The following is a 17287-nucleotide window of genomic DNA, read 5'->3' as shown; positions in this document are numbered from 1 at the left end:
TTCAGATTTTCAATATGCTTCACCTCATTACACACTCGTATTGCGACAAAGCTGCCTTTCAAGCTCCATTACGGTCGAACTTTGCCAAGACACAGTCAACGTTTGATTGGAAGTAGTCCCTAGAATTTCAATATGCTTCACCTCATCACACCACGGTATTGCGGCAAAGCTGCCTTTCAAGCTCTGCTACGGTCACAAATGTACTACTAACTCAAGAAAACGCTGGTTCCAACATGGAGATGAAATATGTGGCAGAGGTGGGGGCTCAGTTAATGCTGTTTTGGACCTTCAATTTGGGCAGGAAGTCCGAAAAATCGGAAGCCGAAGCCTTTTAGCATCCAAAATTTCAGATGTTCTTATATATCGACGTCTACGAGGCAGATTTGGAACTCTGGACTTGAAGGGAGCACACTCTTGCCCGTCCCATCAGTTGGGCTTCCACAGCAGTTGAAAGAGGAGGAGAGGCTGAGGAAATGGCATCTTTGCCTATCACGTGTAAAGTGTTGTCGGCAACACTTTTGTTGCACCAAATCATGTACATAAATAGAATTCATCCTCTACATTGCCTCATTCTTGATCAGACAACTATGAAACACCACCCCGCCAGTGCTTCATCAACCTAGCGAAAAGAAACACTTTCATGTTGCTATCTCATAAGAATATGCTTAGGAATCCTCTCTAACTTTTTTTCTGCAATTTCACTTCGAAGTATTCGAAAAATATTGTAGAAATATTCGAAACATATTTGATTTGATTTGCACTCACACTTCAATATTCGAATTCACTTTGCGCCCAAGATTTTGCTATTCGCGCAGCTCTAGCGAAAAGTCCTGATTTAAGCGAAGAATAAAGATCACAGCTCAAGCCGAAATTCAAACCCAGGCGTTCTTCATTGCACTTAAGTATTCTACCACAGAGCCACGCCAGTGCTTCAAGCTGCTTAGCATAAAGACCCTGTAGTGCAGTGGCGTCCACTTTTAGGTTGAACACGGCTCAGCGTGGCCGCTCTCCGCGTAGCACCAGTGCAGCCAGCGCGGCTGCACATCGAAGAGTAGCGGTGCATGCACACGGACACACGGGATATACAGTAGAACCTCGTTGATACATTCCCGCTTAGTATGATTTCCCAGGTCCTACGCTGGCAATTGCGAAAATTAAAAATAACCCAATACAGCTGTGTGTCATACGTTTCTGAAAAATGCGATTATTCGGCAGCAGTGTTCAGCACCACGGAAAACTGCAGTCGTATGATACATTTTGTAGCCAGAAACTCATTCAGGTTTGCAAAAAGGGCCCTCTCGTGTACTTGTGAAGCGCGAAGTGGCAGACAGCCGCCGCGCAGCGACAGTGGCTTCTCCGCAGTCTTTTCCCCCCTTCGCGTATCCTCCGAATTGCTCGATCGCCGCTCTCTGTCAACCACACACCGACCCGAAGGCAGGCGGCGACGCTAGCTGTCAAAATCTTTAAACAGCTTTAAAAAAAAAAGTCTTTTCTGTAGCACTTGGCACGATTTTGCTGAGCATTGCAAATCCTTCATCCGCAGCACGGTACATAGATGCACACTCGTCCCACACACTTTTGTTCAGAACACATGGCTACAACAACAGCCAGGGGAACTAACAATGCGGCCCAAAGAATGGAGGCTGTCACTCCTCCAGTCCGCCGCAGTTCGGTACAAGACCTACGGAAATGCACATGCCGCCTCCGCATTGCCGCTGCTGCACAACATGCAGCGACACACAACCATAGCAACGCCACCATTGTGCACAGTGGATATGGTCGATAATTTCCCCCACACTTTTCTCCCCATGCGCGTTTGTTTTCGGGTTGCTCTGCCCATTGCACGGCGCAATTCTAGTTGGCGTTCGTTTTTCTCTGGCTGGACAATTCTGCCTACCAGCGGGTCGTCAGAACCTGCCAGAAAAAATTTGTTCTGGAAGATATCTGGAAGGTTTCTGGTTATCAGACGCCAAAACGAGACGATGCGCGCTCACCGCCTTCTTTCTGAGGACTCGACGGATTAGAATGTGGGCACTTGGGGACTAGTAGGGCGGCAACAGGGGCTAGTCGGTACGTATTCATACTTGTAGTGCGCTTCCGGTGGACACGAACCAAGGAACAAGGAAAAACAACACAAGATGATGCGCAAACTCACAACTACTTTATTTCGATAACGTACAGCCTTATGTACGTACAAGAAATAAGGCACACTAAATGATTAGGGGGGGGGAGTGGGGATTCAGTGATGAGGCAGTATAACACAAAAAACAAGAAAAATATACATATCATGGCTTTAAACAGTATCACCGAAACGTGTCAAGAGATTACGCGTACGGTAATACGGTTTCCTTCAAAAAGTTAATTTCTGTTTGAGAAAGGGCGATCGAGGGTGTGCTAACGCACCCTTCGCTGATGTGCGTGTAAAATGCTTCGGTGATTTCCCTCTCTGTCTGGTCGAAAGATCGTGCCAAAACTTTTGTGTCAGGGAACATCGCCTTGCATTTACATTCTGCGCAGTGGGAAGCCAAATGACCAGGGTGTGTCAACAGCGATACAGCGTAATTATGCTCTTTTAGTCGCTCATTAATGCACCTCCCCGTTTGGCCTATGTAGTTCCTATTGCAGGAGAGGGGAATGCCGTAAACAACGCCTTCTGTGCATTCCACAAATTTGTTTCTGTGCTTAACGCTACAGCTCGTTTCCTTCCTTCCGCGTTCACCACTGTTGACCCTTTTACAAAGCCCTTTTAGTTTGTTTGGCGCTGTCATGTCATGTCAAAGTTTGACGTACGACTTGTTTTTTCAGCGCCAAACGGTGCTGAAAAAAAGACGGCTGCCGCTACACAAATGTGTGGTAAAGCAGCGCTGGCACCACTGGGGCGAAACCGAAACTTGAGTGACATCGCCATCGTCATCAACTAGTGGGGGCGATCGCAGCGTCACCGAACGTCGGCATCTTCTTTCTTCGCTCCACTGCGCCTCCGACGCCATTTTCCCTTGTGTTGTGTCGGCACCGTCTCTTCTTGCGGAGTTCTTGTTTTTTCCCGTTGTGACCGTGTTTACATGTGAGGGCCGAGCATGCGGCAGTAGCCGACGGTGACTGCCCGACCTTCGATGCTGTCCTTCCCACAGATATGACCCTTCAGGACTACATCGCGATTGATGATTGTGTCGCCACGACTGGTCTCCTGCCCGATCAAGAAATTATTAATGATGTCGCGACCTCATCGCACCTCACGGGAAGTCTCGGAGGCGCTTTTGATATTAGAGGGCGTTTGCCTGAGCACTTCCGACAGTTTGCGTGCTGTTGGCCATTTGGAAAAGTTAAGAAAAATTGTAATGTAAGCCGGAATCTGCATGAAAACGCAGACGACCATTACAAAATACTTCAGCAAATAAAGGTATGCTTCTCCAACTTGATTTTAATGTTGTTTTTCCTGTTCATTCGTTAATTCGGCATTCGGTTAATTCGGACATTTTTTCCGGTCCCGTGAAATCCGAATTAACGAGCTTTTACTGTATAGCGAAGTTGCATTTGACAGAAAATAACTTCGCTATATCCGAAAATTCGTTATAAGCGTACATACGAACCACTGTACCTATTATCTAGGCTATTCTTCATATACTTCGTTATAACCGATAATTCTTTATATCCGGGTTCATTATATCGAGGTGTGAGTGTAGTTTATTTTCTCCAGAAATGCACATTTATATGCGTAGCAGAAGAAGAAAACAACACGGAAAGAACAAAAGAAAGAAAAAAAGCACATGAAAAAGCAGCAAGAAAGAAGGCCATGCCATTAACCTTTATCGACAGGTGCTCTGTTAAGATAGTTCGACTCTTTCTTGGTGAGTGCTATTCATGCCTCACTTATGGATTGCTCTCCCCAGCAGTCAATCGCTGCTGCCTCGATTATTTCCCGGGTAACTGTGTCTGAACTTTTACCAATTACACGACAATTCTCAAACTGGGGCACGCAGGTACATGTGTCACAGTGGATGGCAAGGTGTCCGTCCGCTTTCTTTTGTACATTATTATGATGTTCCCTGAGCCTGTCGTTAATGCATATCCCGGTTTGACCAATATACTGCCTTTTGCTGCAAGTTAATGGTGAATCATATACCACACCTTGCATACAATTAACAACACGCTAAAGTATGTAGCATGTGCATAGGCGCGGCATATACTACTGGAAGGCATTGACTACTCCCCTCGAAGCTCGGTTTGTTGTAAGAACATATACATGGTGGGAGTGACAACAGTTTGTGGAAAAACATCACCCTTTCTGCTTTATTTTTGGCAGTGCCATCCAAGTATTGATCGAATTGCAGTTTGAGGCTGTTTGCCGCATTCTCGCATATTATGATGGTTCATGATACAGAACTGTCAAATTATTGGCCACAAGTGTGAATTCGTGCATTATGAACGATGAGCAAAGGGCCTTACGCCACTAGCATATGACTGAAAATGATGGCCTCATTAATGTCGACCAGAGGAAGGAAAGATGAACGGTGAGCCCACTTTGCAAACAGACAGCGAGGCATGCCTCTCTGTTCATCCACTGCAGTTGGAACAGAGCATGATTATTTTGAAACCTATGCAGATCATTGCCAGGGAACACAGTGCGCCCGGCCGTGCTAGTTTGAACAGCTTAGAGGAGTTGCCACTCATGTTTATGGTTTCTTGGTCATTAGTGATGTCTTTATCCCAGCCAGATTTCTCGATAACAACTTCCAAAATTGCAAAATGTGCTAACAAAATGTGCCTGACAGCATGCCAAGTTGTACACCTTCTCTTATCTTGTAGCCTGTACACGTTCGACATGCGGAAGCTGAAGTCCGCCATCAATGTGCACATGGATCATGTCTCGGCTGGTAAGTGGAGCTCATCAGTTGCCACTATTTTTTGATGCTCAGGTGTGAGAAATTTACTGTGTAGTATCACTTTGTTTTCACCACCTAAGACTCGTGACAGGTTGTCTAGGAACACCTTGAACTTACTGGCCTGCCCATAAAACGTAACAGCCAATTACATGTGCATCAGAACTATGAGTGAGGCAGACAGCATGTTTGAAGTAGAGTAGCCTGTGAACTCTTAAAAACCTGCAAGTCTAAATCTTGCTATTGCTGACTGATGGTTAGATTGAACAACAAGTGCTTTCTCTATTTTTCTGGCTGTCATAGCCATAAACCACACTAGTAACTGTGGCTTACCGTTTCCATGCAGCAGTTTGATAGCCTCTATTCAAGTGCACTAGCAGCTTTTACCGTTCCAATGCAGCCGTGCATATTGGGTAACTGCCCAAGTTGTTAAATTTCATGACAACGCCCACAAATATGGGTGTGGCCTATGATTTGTGTCATCGTGCACCTCATCTTCGTTTTTGAGTACCACCTTCCAGTAGGAGGCTGATGTGGCTGAGCACTGTGGAGGAGCTTTGCAGCTGTCAGTAGGCATTTCCGGTCTGCAGCTGCGAGCTTTTTTGCAACACATCGAACTTGAGAGATGCACTCTTACACCAAAGAATTTTTCAAATACAAGAGGGCTTGATGTCCAAAGCCAATTGAGGGTGTTTTTGTGGAGCCAATGAGGTGCTGCTGAAGGTGCCGGAGTGCAGTGATGTGATGGCTGCGCCAATTGCGCCAAACTGCTCCAAAAGACCAGCTCTGCTACATCCTGCTACATTTTGACTATTCTGCGCCAAACATGGTGTTTTCATATTTCGAAAACAAAACTAATCTCTCGAGGTCGAAACACTGTAGCATGCACCTGTCCTCACATGCACACGCCACGCTACCGTGGCTGTGAGTACGCGTAGATTAAGGAAAACGTGCGCACTTGTGCAGCGCTTGCTGGGCTACCCTTCTATTACACCATAGACCGCATATAACGTAAGTCGCCAGTGGAGCGAATATACTCACTATAACCAAAACACCATTTTTCAAAGACTGCACATGTGCAATAAATGACGAACAGGCAGCCGTGCCATTCCAAGAATCGAGTCATGTGACTGGGATGTGAATTCTCATTCCCTTAAATTTGCAAATGTTGAAAGGTTAACATTCGCGCACCGGCTGTGCCGACAAAACGAGTGCAGAAAAAAAGCGTTGTAGCAGAAAGTTGTCGAGTAACTTTTCAGAGCTCGTTTATGCGCCGAATTTCCCCGCAGAACGGCAACCGAATTTTCCGAATGCTTTAGATTTCCCAGGCGCGATGTCGAAAGCAGTGACGAGTGATGACCACAAACCACCACTCGAGCGTTGCACGCCGTCGTCTTCTTTGACGATCGTTGCTTTCAGAATCAGAAAGTTGTTTCCATCCATCTGCCCCTTTCGTAATGTAACCACTGCAAAGTTTTTCGTTGACTCAGCACCACACCACACATCCTATGGTGGTTACGCGGTTAGTGCATGTTAGGCCTATTCTGCGGCAAAGTTTGAGATTGGGCTAGTTCGTAATCCATCTTCAACAACTAACGTAGAACGGACAAGGGACAAGAAAGGGAACAGAGACAAGTGCGGGTTTGCGACTTGGCGTACTGCTCGGGGAAGGACAACATGAGATGGGGCGCAAAAGAGATCGCACTTATGAGCTCAACCAAGGGCAGCAGGCTTAAAACAAAGTTTGGGTTCGAGGTCGGGAGAACAGCCGCGACAACTATCCTGCATAAGCCTACCAAGCTTGCAAGTCTGCCTGCTGGTGGCAAAGGCGAAAGCTCACATCGCAAAGCCTTTACACTCGACCACCTTTCCTTACACCCTCGACATATCCTTTCTTTTTCTTCGTAATGCCTTTGTCACTCTCTCCTCAGCCAGCGTACCTCCTTTGAGAAGCGTGATCGTTACCTCGCTTATCTGAGACGCATTATAACCGTTCTTTCATCTCGAAGGCTGCACAATAAGTGGTATGCGTATAGTACATGGAATTCTATGGAAGGATAAACGGGAGTAAGAAAAGACTGCATTATAGCCAGTCCTGCAGTATAAGTAGTCCGATCTGTACGTGAATAGAATGTTGTGGAATGCTGCTTAGTTCCACTTTATTTAGCTGTTTTAGTTGTCACAAATTCAATTTTCCCACAGCAATAAGCATTTTTCCCTGCTGTAAAATACGCTTTTGGTTGCCCCAAAAGCCACTTTTCCTGCTCCAAAGTGCACTTTTGGCTGCTCCAAAAGCCTTTTTCCCTGCTCCAAAATGGTTTCAGCCAATCACATCGCTGAGAGTTTGGTGCACGAGGTTCACTCAGCTATGGGTGAATCCCCCATTATTAATTAAAGAGCCTATTGCACTACACTTGAAACTTGAGGAACCAGCTTAATTCCTTCGTTATAGGAGGTACATAGTCAGCCTGAGTGGGAATTTGGGTGATAATGAATTTGGGCATTCTGTGCTGTGATTGCCATGACTCGAAATTATTTTAGGTGCAAGAACGAACTTCTTGTGTAGGGAAGTCTTTGGAAACATAAAATAGGTTTGAGCGTAGTATTTTGTTTGCATTATTGTGACTTTACAAGCAGTAATGAAAAATGAGAGCAAGGCATTTTGAATTAAAGATGTTCACAAGTTGCCAAAATTTTGGGCTAACTTGAGAATGCCATTTTTGGTTGGCATCGCTATCTGTTGATGCACTGTCCTGTGCTCTTATTGTTCGCACATAGTAGCTGCAAGTGGATATGCTAACTGTAGTCAGATACAACTTAAGAAGTCCATAGTTAAAAACAGCACGAAGTAGACACGGTCAAGAAAATACACAGGACTAGCACTGTCCTGTGTAATTTCTTGTCCATGTCTACTTCGCACTGTTTTTAATTATGGATACGGACCAACTAGCTCGCATGCACTCGCTTTTAAGTTAAGAAGTCCGGAGAGGCCCCGCCCATACTACTGCAGTACGGTAGCCCATCACCTCTGTGACTAAAGAAATAGTCCCGCTCATGCACTCGGCAATGCTCTCCGGCTCATCACGTCAGTCCGTAGTGCACGCCCATTGGAGCAGGCTTGTGTGCATCCGCCTCTGAGAAGGAAATGCTGCCGACTTCTAAAGTTGTATCCAACCGTACATATGTTAAAATGTTGAGTGTGCTGGAGAATATGGTGAGGCAGCTGCAAAAGTCTGCTGCTGTGTCCACTGATGAATTTTGATAGAGTTTTGATGCTCATCTGAAGTAGCATAGTAACACTAACGTGACCGATAGCTGCAATGAATTCTTACCTAATTGTTGTTTTGTCTTTGCATTGTTGCAGTGATGGATGTTGATTATTCTCCAACCGGGAAGGAGTTTGTTTCCGGCAGTTATGACAAGACTGTGCGCATCTTCACAACAGACCATGGCCACAGCAGGTACGACTAGCCGGTGGCATAATTGAAGCTAGCAACGGGGACATGGCACTCTAAAACATTTTGTATAAATCCTTGACCAATGTGCATTGAACTTGCCAAGTTTATGTGCCAATTTCAAATATGTGGTTATTTTTCTAGTGTAATATATACTTTTTAAAATATCAAACATTTCATGCGCCTTGCTGGGAGCAAGATTTTTTTTTAACTGAGACAGTTGCAAAGTGTAGCAAGGAGTTGGGAAAGGAAAGAGGGAAAGGAGGAGGGGAGAGGGTGCCACTGCATCACAAATCAAGGTTTCCGTTCACGCCATGGACGCCGAGCCGGCTGCACATTTAGACCACCAGCGTCGCCGAAGGCAGGCGAATCACTGCTCTATGCTTCCTGCAGCTTGCACATGGAGCGCAACTGCATACATTTTTCCTCTTTGCCAGAAATAATGGTGTGGTACTAATATTCATTGATATGGTAGCGTATGTAGCCCATGCCTCACATGTGCAAAGCTGTCGAGGACTGATGTCTTGCTGCCAATCTCCACTTGCTTGCATAGTTTTGTGAATGTGCTCTAAGTGACTTGTAGCTGGCTGTTATTGTGTATGAAACTTAGTGACATTAGCTACATGCTGCCAAAAGAAAGCTAAGGACCAGGGATGTGACAGGCAATGTAATGGAAAAAGATTATTTATATGAAACGGAACTATGGGCTGTTTGGACTTTTTCATTTGACGTGATGGTAAACTGCAATGCAGAAAAAAAAGGAACATTAGCGCTATAGTCATTTGTCATCTTATTTTCTGCAATGCGATTTGTCATGGCGACGCAAGATGGGAACATGGATTAGGCCCATTAGGCAAGTACCATTGGTAGATGATCGGTAGATGCTGATCATGATGAGGAAGTATGTCACTGAGCTGGATAAGTGGAGATCACCAGGCCTTCAGCCTGCAGTGCTTGCAAGAGGATGATGTCTTGCAGGGAGGTGTACCACACAAAACGGATGCAGCGGCTCTCCTGTGTCCTGTGGTCATTGGACAACCGGTACATTGTCACTGGTTCCGACGAAATGAACATCCGCCTCTGGAAGGCCTATGCGTCCCAGAAGCTTGGAATGGTGCGTCTTCTCTTGTCATGTGTTCCACAGTTTGCCAACTTTGCGCTGATTTAAATTCACAGGATAGCTAGGTGGGCTAGTTGGTATCGCATTATGATATGAAACTTTGAGCGCAAATAAATGACGCAGGATGAAGAAGAAAAACGCATACTCGTTAATTTGAATTTCATAGGGGGATGCCCAATGAGTTCGAATTAAACAGAATTCAAACTAATGAAATTCATTGAAAAAACAGCAAGAATTGATACCGGGTTGTTGGAAAATCACTCAAAATATTTATTTGCGAAAATTATCCGTGATCACTGTCCACTTCTCTTCTTTGAATGCGATTGACATAGCCTTCTTTTCCAGTGCACGAATGTGGTAGAAAGCATCCTCCTCGCCTTCCTCGAAGCTGAAGAATAGGCGCGCAACATACATAGCCTCAATTTCGGAGCTGAGGGCCGCGTCGGCGCCTCATCCTCTTTGTCATCCGCACCTACATCGATGACGGGCGCTTTTCCGCCAGTCACCTGTGCAATGATATCACTTCACGAAGGATTTCTACCTTCTCCTTGAGCGTTTTGGTGCTCTGTCCTCTACCGTGAGAAGTCATACTGTAGTAAGTGCAGATATGCTAGGTCCAGCAGCCAAAGGCAACACCATCACAAAACCCATGAAACGGCACCGAACGACTTCTTAGCTCTGACGTACGCGAGGCCTAGCGACTGAATGTGCGGCACACAGACACGTCCGGCACGAACCACGACACGATGCGAAGAGCGAGCGCAATGACGCCAGTGATGTCACGTATCTGCGCTCAGTGCTCGTGGCATCTATTGTTGAGCCATAAAAGCTTGCGGCAGCAGTATAAAATACCACCACGCAGCGGCGCGCAGTTCGAATTGTCAATAGACGAGCCAATGTGCGCGTGAACTAACGAGTTGGTTAACCCATAGATGCCTATATATCGTGGCCGGACCATGACCATCAGTTCGAATTAACCCGAAAGTTCGAATTAATGAGGTGCGAATTAACGAGCTTTCACTGTACCACAAGCGCTCCCCTGTGTAATAGAAATGCATTGTAACAGGATGGCTAGGTGGGCTAGTTGGTATCGCATTATGATATGAAACTTTGAGTGCAAATAAATGACGCAGGACGAAAAAGGGAAACACACACCACAAGCGCTTGTGGTGTGTGTTTCCCTACTTCGTCCTGCGTCGTTTATTTGCGCTCAAAGTTTCATATTAAATTCACATTTCCCGAACACAACGTGTTGAGAAAGGTGCTTCGTGTTTCCCATGTTAATTGATCATATGCGGTAACAACCATATGAAAGTTGGATGTGTAGTGGATAGTGTGCTCAGAGTCGGCCATGGAAGAAGTTGCCTTGATGGGATATTGCCGCAGGGACGTCTTTGATGCACCTAGCTATATTCGTAAAGTAATAAAATTTTGGCAGATCCCACGCCTGGTGGGAATCGGTTTCATGCGAAGCAGTCGGCGAGTAATTCTCTATGCTGCATTTTTTGGGGGCTTTGAGCCAAGTGTTACGAGGTGGATCGACGTGGTTTTGTAAGTGTAGTAGTTGTGTGCACATCGTAGTCTTACCAGGAGCGTCGACTACACTGACATTTAAACGGTAACTACGGTTTGATGTAACATCAGCACTCACGTTAAAGCACAGACATCAGTATTATCGAAACGAAATGCCCTTTATGGTGCGATGATGTAAATATGATACGTAACATTCTTTAGCGTATTCCTCCGGGTTCGGTCAATGCTTGAATATAGCTTGCAGAATTGTAGGGTAGAGCACTGCACGGGCCCGGGCCGGCCCGAAAGCCCAGGCCTGGCCCGGCCCGCGGGCCGGGCCGGGTAAGGGATTGTTTGATCGGGCCCGGGCCGGGCTCGGGCCCGTGACCTTCGGGCCCGGTCTTTTTCCAAAGCAGCTTCAAGACTTGGCGTGGCTCTGTGGTAGAATACCTGCCTGCCATGCAGAATGCTTCTGGGATCCTAATTTTTATTCTTTGCATTCGTCTGGTCAACACTGCCGATATTGGTTTTTTTTAACGCTCTCGTATTTAAATTACCAATGTCTGTTCTCGCCGTTCCTGGGTAGATGTAAACTGTCGATCGCCTGTGGTGAATACCGCGGCTCGTGGTAAATGGGTATGTGCCACAGGTATTAGGAGGAAAGGGTTTGACGACGTACACGACAAGATTTTCATGTTATTCATGTCGTGACTAGACAGTCATATTCGTCAAGCCCTCTTACCCTCCCATACCAACTTTGGTCTACATCAAGTTAAAGAGGCGATCACGAGAGCACCGAGACGTAGGCAGCTAGATGGATGGATGGGCAAGCGGGCAGGCAGGCAGGCGGGCAGGCTTCGCATTTAAAAAAAAGAAACTGCGTGTTTAAACTCTAGTATCTCTATATTCAAAATTGTTCTGTTTAGGCTGATACAGCTGTCTGGTCTGCTTGCACAATTGCAGTATTTCTTTTATAAATTCTCTTTTATTATTTTCTTAATCATGCATTCGAAAATATTTAAATGTTCAGATGACCAGTTCTTGGCCAATCCCCCACCCAGAGTGGGTATGTGCTGTTGAGGAGGCATCTAATAAACAAAAAAGCACCACTAGCCAGACAAGTGGCAACAGTGACGCCAGCTTAGTCACCCGGCTGGAAACTCACAGGGTTCTATTTGCATTCGCCTAAGATGACTCAAAGGTGAAAGCCATCTTCTTTTGCTTCTCAGACCCGCTCCGATAGCTTTCAGCACTTAAAGGGACCGACAACCAATTTTTATGGCACCTATTTTCATCAGCGCAACGGAAAGCTTACCAGTCCAAGTGTCTAATCATGGAATGGTAATGTGGAAAACGCCGTGAAACATTTGTAATCGGAATTTTTCTATCTGTGGCAAATATAAAGTCTTATGCACAAGTGACAACACATGCTGCAAACAGTGAGCACGAGAGCGGTTCGTTTTCGAGCGCGGCGGTTTGCTGCGCATGCGCTGCGGCTCGACATGTTCCACTGGCTGCCGCGAAGGCAGCGCCGCTTCTCACCATGCAACTCCTTTTACCTCGTAAGCAGCACAGAATAGAGCGGTTATAGATAATAATATACATGTTATAATTTTCAGGACTAATTATGGCGCTCATGACGGCATCAGACTACATGACTACGTACAGCAAAGTGGTCGACTCCTTAATCCAGCTTCAAGGCTCTTCCGCTAGGCTGCGCGACATACTGGTTTTTGCTTAGTTTTAGACACAGTTCAAAAATATAAATCCTACTCACAATGCGAAAAGGATGCTGGAACTATATTTCACGGTCTTTTCATTTCTACCAGGATCTAATCACACATTCAGGCCAGTTGTTGGACCCTTTAATGTGGTTTCACACAGCCTCCAGGATCAGAGGCATGGCAAGCTTTTGCCACCTCACCTGTTGTTGCACTCCCTCCATGATCGGCCCACCTTTGACCAAGTACCAGTGCCATGTGACGACGTCATCACGTGGCGTCATGTTATCTGACGTCATAGTGATGTCATGATGACATGATACATCACAAATTTTTGTGATCTGTGACGTCATCATGTGATGATGATTTCTTGCATCACTCTTGTTGATGCCGACTATCAAATGTCGCATTTGCGTTTGTGGTTGTTGTTGTTTTATTCAGGCATCACATAGTTTGATGAGGCATCTAAGGCTTTCGCCTTAATAAATGTTAGTTCCCTTGGGGCCTTCTGTTCTCACATAGGCATATGTTAATACAGTTGAGTTATAATACCCCTGATGGGACTTATAGAATCGAACAACTTATCTGCCATGCCATATTTGTCTTTTTCTGCATTAATTTTTCTGTTCTCGGCAAAAAAATTGGATGAGCCCCGTGTTATCTTTTTTATACACACTGCATGCATTTTCATTTGCTTACCTTTTACACTGGCTAAGAAAACAACTTATAAAAAAATACGTATTTTGCCACTGAATTCATTGTTTTGCAAGAAAACAAATCTTCACTTTCCTCCTCAAAACAACCCATAACTGTATGCTATATCGTACCTGACACAGCAGATAATGCTTGTCTTGCAGCACAAATTGAATGCATTTCACAGCCAAAACATCAGTATAGGCTAATCAACGATAAACAACGCCCTGATGATTGTCTGCTGATCACAAGTGAGAATTCAGAGAACAACTAGTTCTTACAAACTTCTTGCACATCTGAGGTGAGCTGCCATCATGAATTAAAAGAAAAATAACTAAAAAATCATTTGAAGCAGTGATATTGCTGTTTCACGTAATTTTATTGGTTGGGAGGACTTAGATTCTGGGTGATTATGTAGGATTTCCCTTCTTTTTGATTCTGTTATGTTAGAAAAGTTGTTCTATTTGTGTTACACAATACACTGTGTGAATCCAAAAATGGTTCAGGGGAAGCTTGAAGAAATGAGAATTCGTGAACACGGGGTGTCGCTGTAGCGGACTTGTCTTCTTCAAGGTTGCAAGTGCTTTCCTTAGTGTGTATATTGCCACGCGTATGTGCCAGTGGCGTCGACACAAGCCAGCCGGCCTGTTGCAACCTGTTCATGTGCCGACGACACCATTTGCACAAATCAGCATGGATTTCCTGGGCCCCTTCTCAACGTCTACTACAAGAAATAGGCGGATAATCGTCGCCACTAATTACCTCACCCGACGGGCAACAGCAGCTAAAGTGGCGCGATTTTTTATCGAAGCCATCGTTTTAAGGCACGGTGCTCCCACAGTTATTAGTATCACTGACAGAGGGACTACGTTCATGGCTGAGCTTTTGGACACCGTCTTGCGACTAAGTGGTACCGCCCAAAGGAAGACAACGGCGCATCATCCCTAGACCAACGGGCTGACTGAACGTCTCAACAGGACCTTGGCTCACATGATAAGCATGTACGTAGATGTAGAGCACAAGAACTGGGACGACATCCTACCCTACATCACATTCGTGTACAACACGGCTCATTAGGAGACCACTCGGAAGACACCCTTCAGTCTCGTTTACAGCTGTGAAGTTACAACAGCGTTAGACGCGATGCTCTCTCGTGGAAATGATGGCAAAGAGACGGACGTTGAAGAGTTTATGCAGCGAGCAGAAGAAGCTCGCCAACTTGCCCGGTTGCAAATCACCGGCATCTCCGGCACACACCCGTCACATACAACGTGGGCGACAAAGTGTGGGTTTGGACACCTATTCGTCATCGTATGCTCTCTGAAAAGCTGTTGCGGAGGTACTTCGGGCCTTACGAAGTCCTCCAATGCGTCAGTGACATCACTTACGAGGTTGTTCCAGACAGTCATCGGTGTTCAAAGCACCGAAGATATTCATCAGAAACCGTTCACATGCTTTGGACGAAGCCATACTTTCAACGACTAACTGCGCAGTGTTTTTTACCTTGCTTTCTGGATGTCTATCATCGGGACAATATTTTTTTAAGGGGGAATAATGCCGCATGTACTTGCCAGTGGTGTCGACAATAAAGCAGCGCGAGAACACTTGCTCCAGTGCAGGGACGAAGAAGACGTTGCTGTCATTTCAGCTGCTGATAAAGCATATTTGTTGGGTGGTTCTCCTTTTGATCGTCGATCCTGCGTCGTTACAATATGCTTTGCACCTCCTCCTTCAACTCAAACAAAAGAGGAGGAAAGGGCAGGTGCAAAAACGGGGCTGAGGGAGAAGGAGGGGCCTTGCGTGCCAAATTGGGTGAGTAAAAAAAAAGAGGAAACAGTCAGTGAAAAAGAAAGCATGGGGTGTGTGTGCGTGGGGGGGGGGGGTGCATTTGCGTCGAAGGGTAGAAAGGGAAGTAAGCGTATCGCTGAATTATGGTTGTCACAGGGAAGGGTAAGAAGCATATACACATACAACCTAAGGAGAGCAGTTGCAGCAGCCTTGAAGAAGACGCTTGTCGAAACGTTGGCTCCAGCGACACCCCATGTTAACAAATTTTCATCAATACACCCTGTTGTAAGGGGGTTAAGGAAGGGGCAAAAAATCAACATAGGTAGGCTCCACTACAACGTTTACACGCATTTTTGCCCATTCAACGCACATTCAAATCAAATGTACACTCAAGCGAAACACACTCCAGCCTTCTCAAGAGACAGAGATGAAGTAGCACGCCTATGATTCTGGTACTCGTAATTAACGTGAATCCTGTAGAGCTTATCTTCGCAAAATGAAAGACTTCACTTAATGCCAATCTCAGACAGCCTACAGCGTGTCCTCTGCACCAGCCTACCATGTTTTGTAATACCTGTTTCTTGAACAGTTCAACCATTGCAGATGGCAAGCATTGAAAACTTGTGATATGACTTTGTTGCTGCTTTCTTGTAAAAACCTCAAGTTTTGAATGAGCCTTTTTAATTAAATCTTGAAAGCAACTCATCGTCATCATGATTTTGAGCAAAAGCTTGTTGTGCTGCCACTATGTGCTAACAGTTACACATCGATATGAAGCGAAGGTGATAAAATCGGCAATTTACTTTGTTATGTTGAAAATTCGTTAAATTGTAATTTTGACATTTTTCAAGCAAAGTATTGTTGCAAAAGGCTCTTTTTGTGCTCGGGAAGTGTTGGAAGAATCTTTGAACTGTAAGCAGTACAAAAAGCTAACCTGAGTAACACGAAAAAAAAAATTAATTTTCTTGAACCTGAGTGCCAGCGACTGTGGGTTCATGCTGTGCTGGCAAAGACCTCTTCACGGTGGCCGAACGTGACGCGTGAACTTAAAAAAAAATCCAGGCCAAATGCACTGTGTTAATATGGAATAAGCAAAGGTATTGTGCCTGTTGTGCTACTGCGGCTTGTCATCAAAATCTTGAGGTGCAACGCCAATGCAGGGAGTTGTATGCTGTAAATGCGATTACGATACACAGGCAGTTCGCAGACTGCACTTATTTTTGGAAAGTTTGTGAAATTAGGCCAATAATTGGCATCTTTTTTGTAAGTTGCATTCACTGACTGATAAGTAATATCAAGACTGTATGTACTGATGTACTGCATTGACTTTGGCTTGGTTCAAATTGGGGAGGAGGAGAAAGAAATAGCCCTGTTCAAAACAAACAAAACACTCGCACACTGATGGAAGCTGGCACTGAGTGCAATATGCCACTTGACACTTGTCATAGAGGTTTCTTTCTGAATAAAAAGACGAGGGACGCCGACCACAAGAGAATCAAAATGTATTGATGTTTCGGCACCCAGCATGGGAGCCCCTTGTCCACAATAAAAATATTATTGCCGAAACGTCAATACATTTTGATTCTCTTGTGGTCGGTGTCCTCGTGTTTTTATTCAATGATTCTTCACGACCAGATGTGTGTCCGTCGAAGCCTTGATTTCAGGTTCCTTTTTTTTACATAGGTTCTGTAATGTCCTGTATACGTATAATACGAAGGATTTATGATGGCAATGGTTAACATGTCAAAAAACTGTCGATGTAATTGATAGGTTTCTAGTGGCCCAATGAGGAAGCAGTCGTGAAGTGTAGTGTTGTTGGCATTCTCTAGCTATGTCATTTGTCTTATGTAGGCATCGTTATAACACGATCAGTCATAGGCGGAGGGTTTTCATTTTCCTGGAGGGGGCGGGGGCCTGACTTGCTGTTCCACATTTCTCTATCTCACACACACACACACACACACACACATATATATGTGTGTGTGTGTGTGTGTGTGTGTGTATGTGTGTGTGTGAGAGAGAGAGAGAGAGAGAGAGTCCGACTTACCAACTTCAGAATGGGGCATAGCGCTAACTTTCAACTGATTGTTTATTTTCGCAAGCACCAGTATAAATAGA

At 45.2% G+C, this 17287-nt stretch overlaps 1 protein-coding gene across 2 annotated transcripts in view; it reads left to right on the top strand.

Annotated features, from left to right (window-relative positions):
- The window catches only part of LOC119384041 (DDB1- and CUL4-associated factor 13), a 32318-nt gene that overhangs the window by 10774 nt on the left and 4257 nt on the right, over positions 1-17287 (top strand). For both annotated transcript variants that reach the window (XM_037652332.2, XM_049412745.1), the window contains 3 exons: positions 4807-4874; positions 8245-8341; positions 9314-9449. In XM_037652332.2, coding sequence (XP_037508260.1) covers positions 4807-4874; positions 8245-8341; positions 9314-9449 — 301 coding nt within the window. The remainder of the gene's footprint in view (positions 1-4806; positions 4875-8244; positions 8342-9313; positions 9450-17287) is intronic.

The sequence above is a fragment of the Rhipicephalus sanguineus genome, chromosome 2, assembly GCF_013339695.2.
Source record: "Rhipicephalus sanguineus isolate Rsan-2018 chromosome 2, BIME_Rsan_1.4, whole genome shotgun sequence".
Lineage (NCBI taxonomy): Eukaryota > Metazoa > Arthropoda > Arachnida > Ixodida > Ixodidae > Rhipicephalus > Rhipicephalus sanguineus.
Note: the sequence above shows the minus strand (reverse complement) of the source record. Positions and strands in the feature narration are given on the sequence as shown.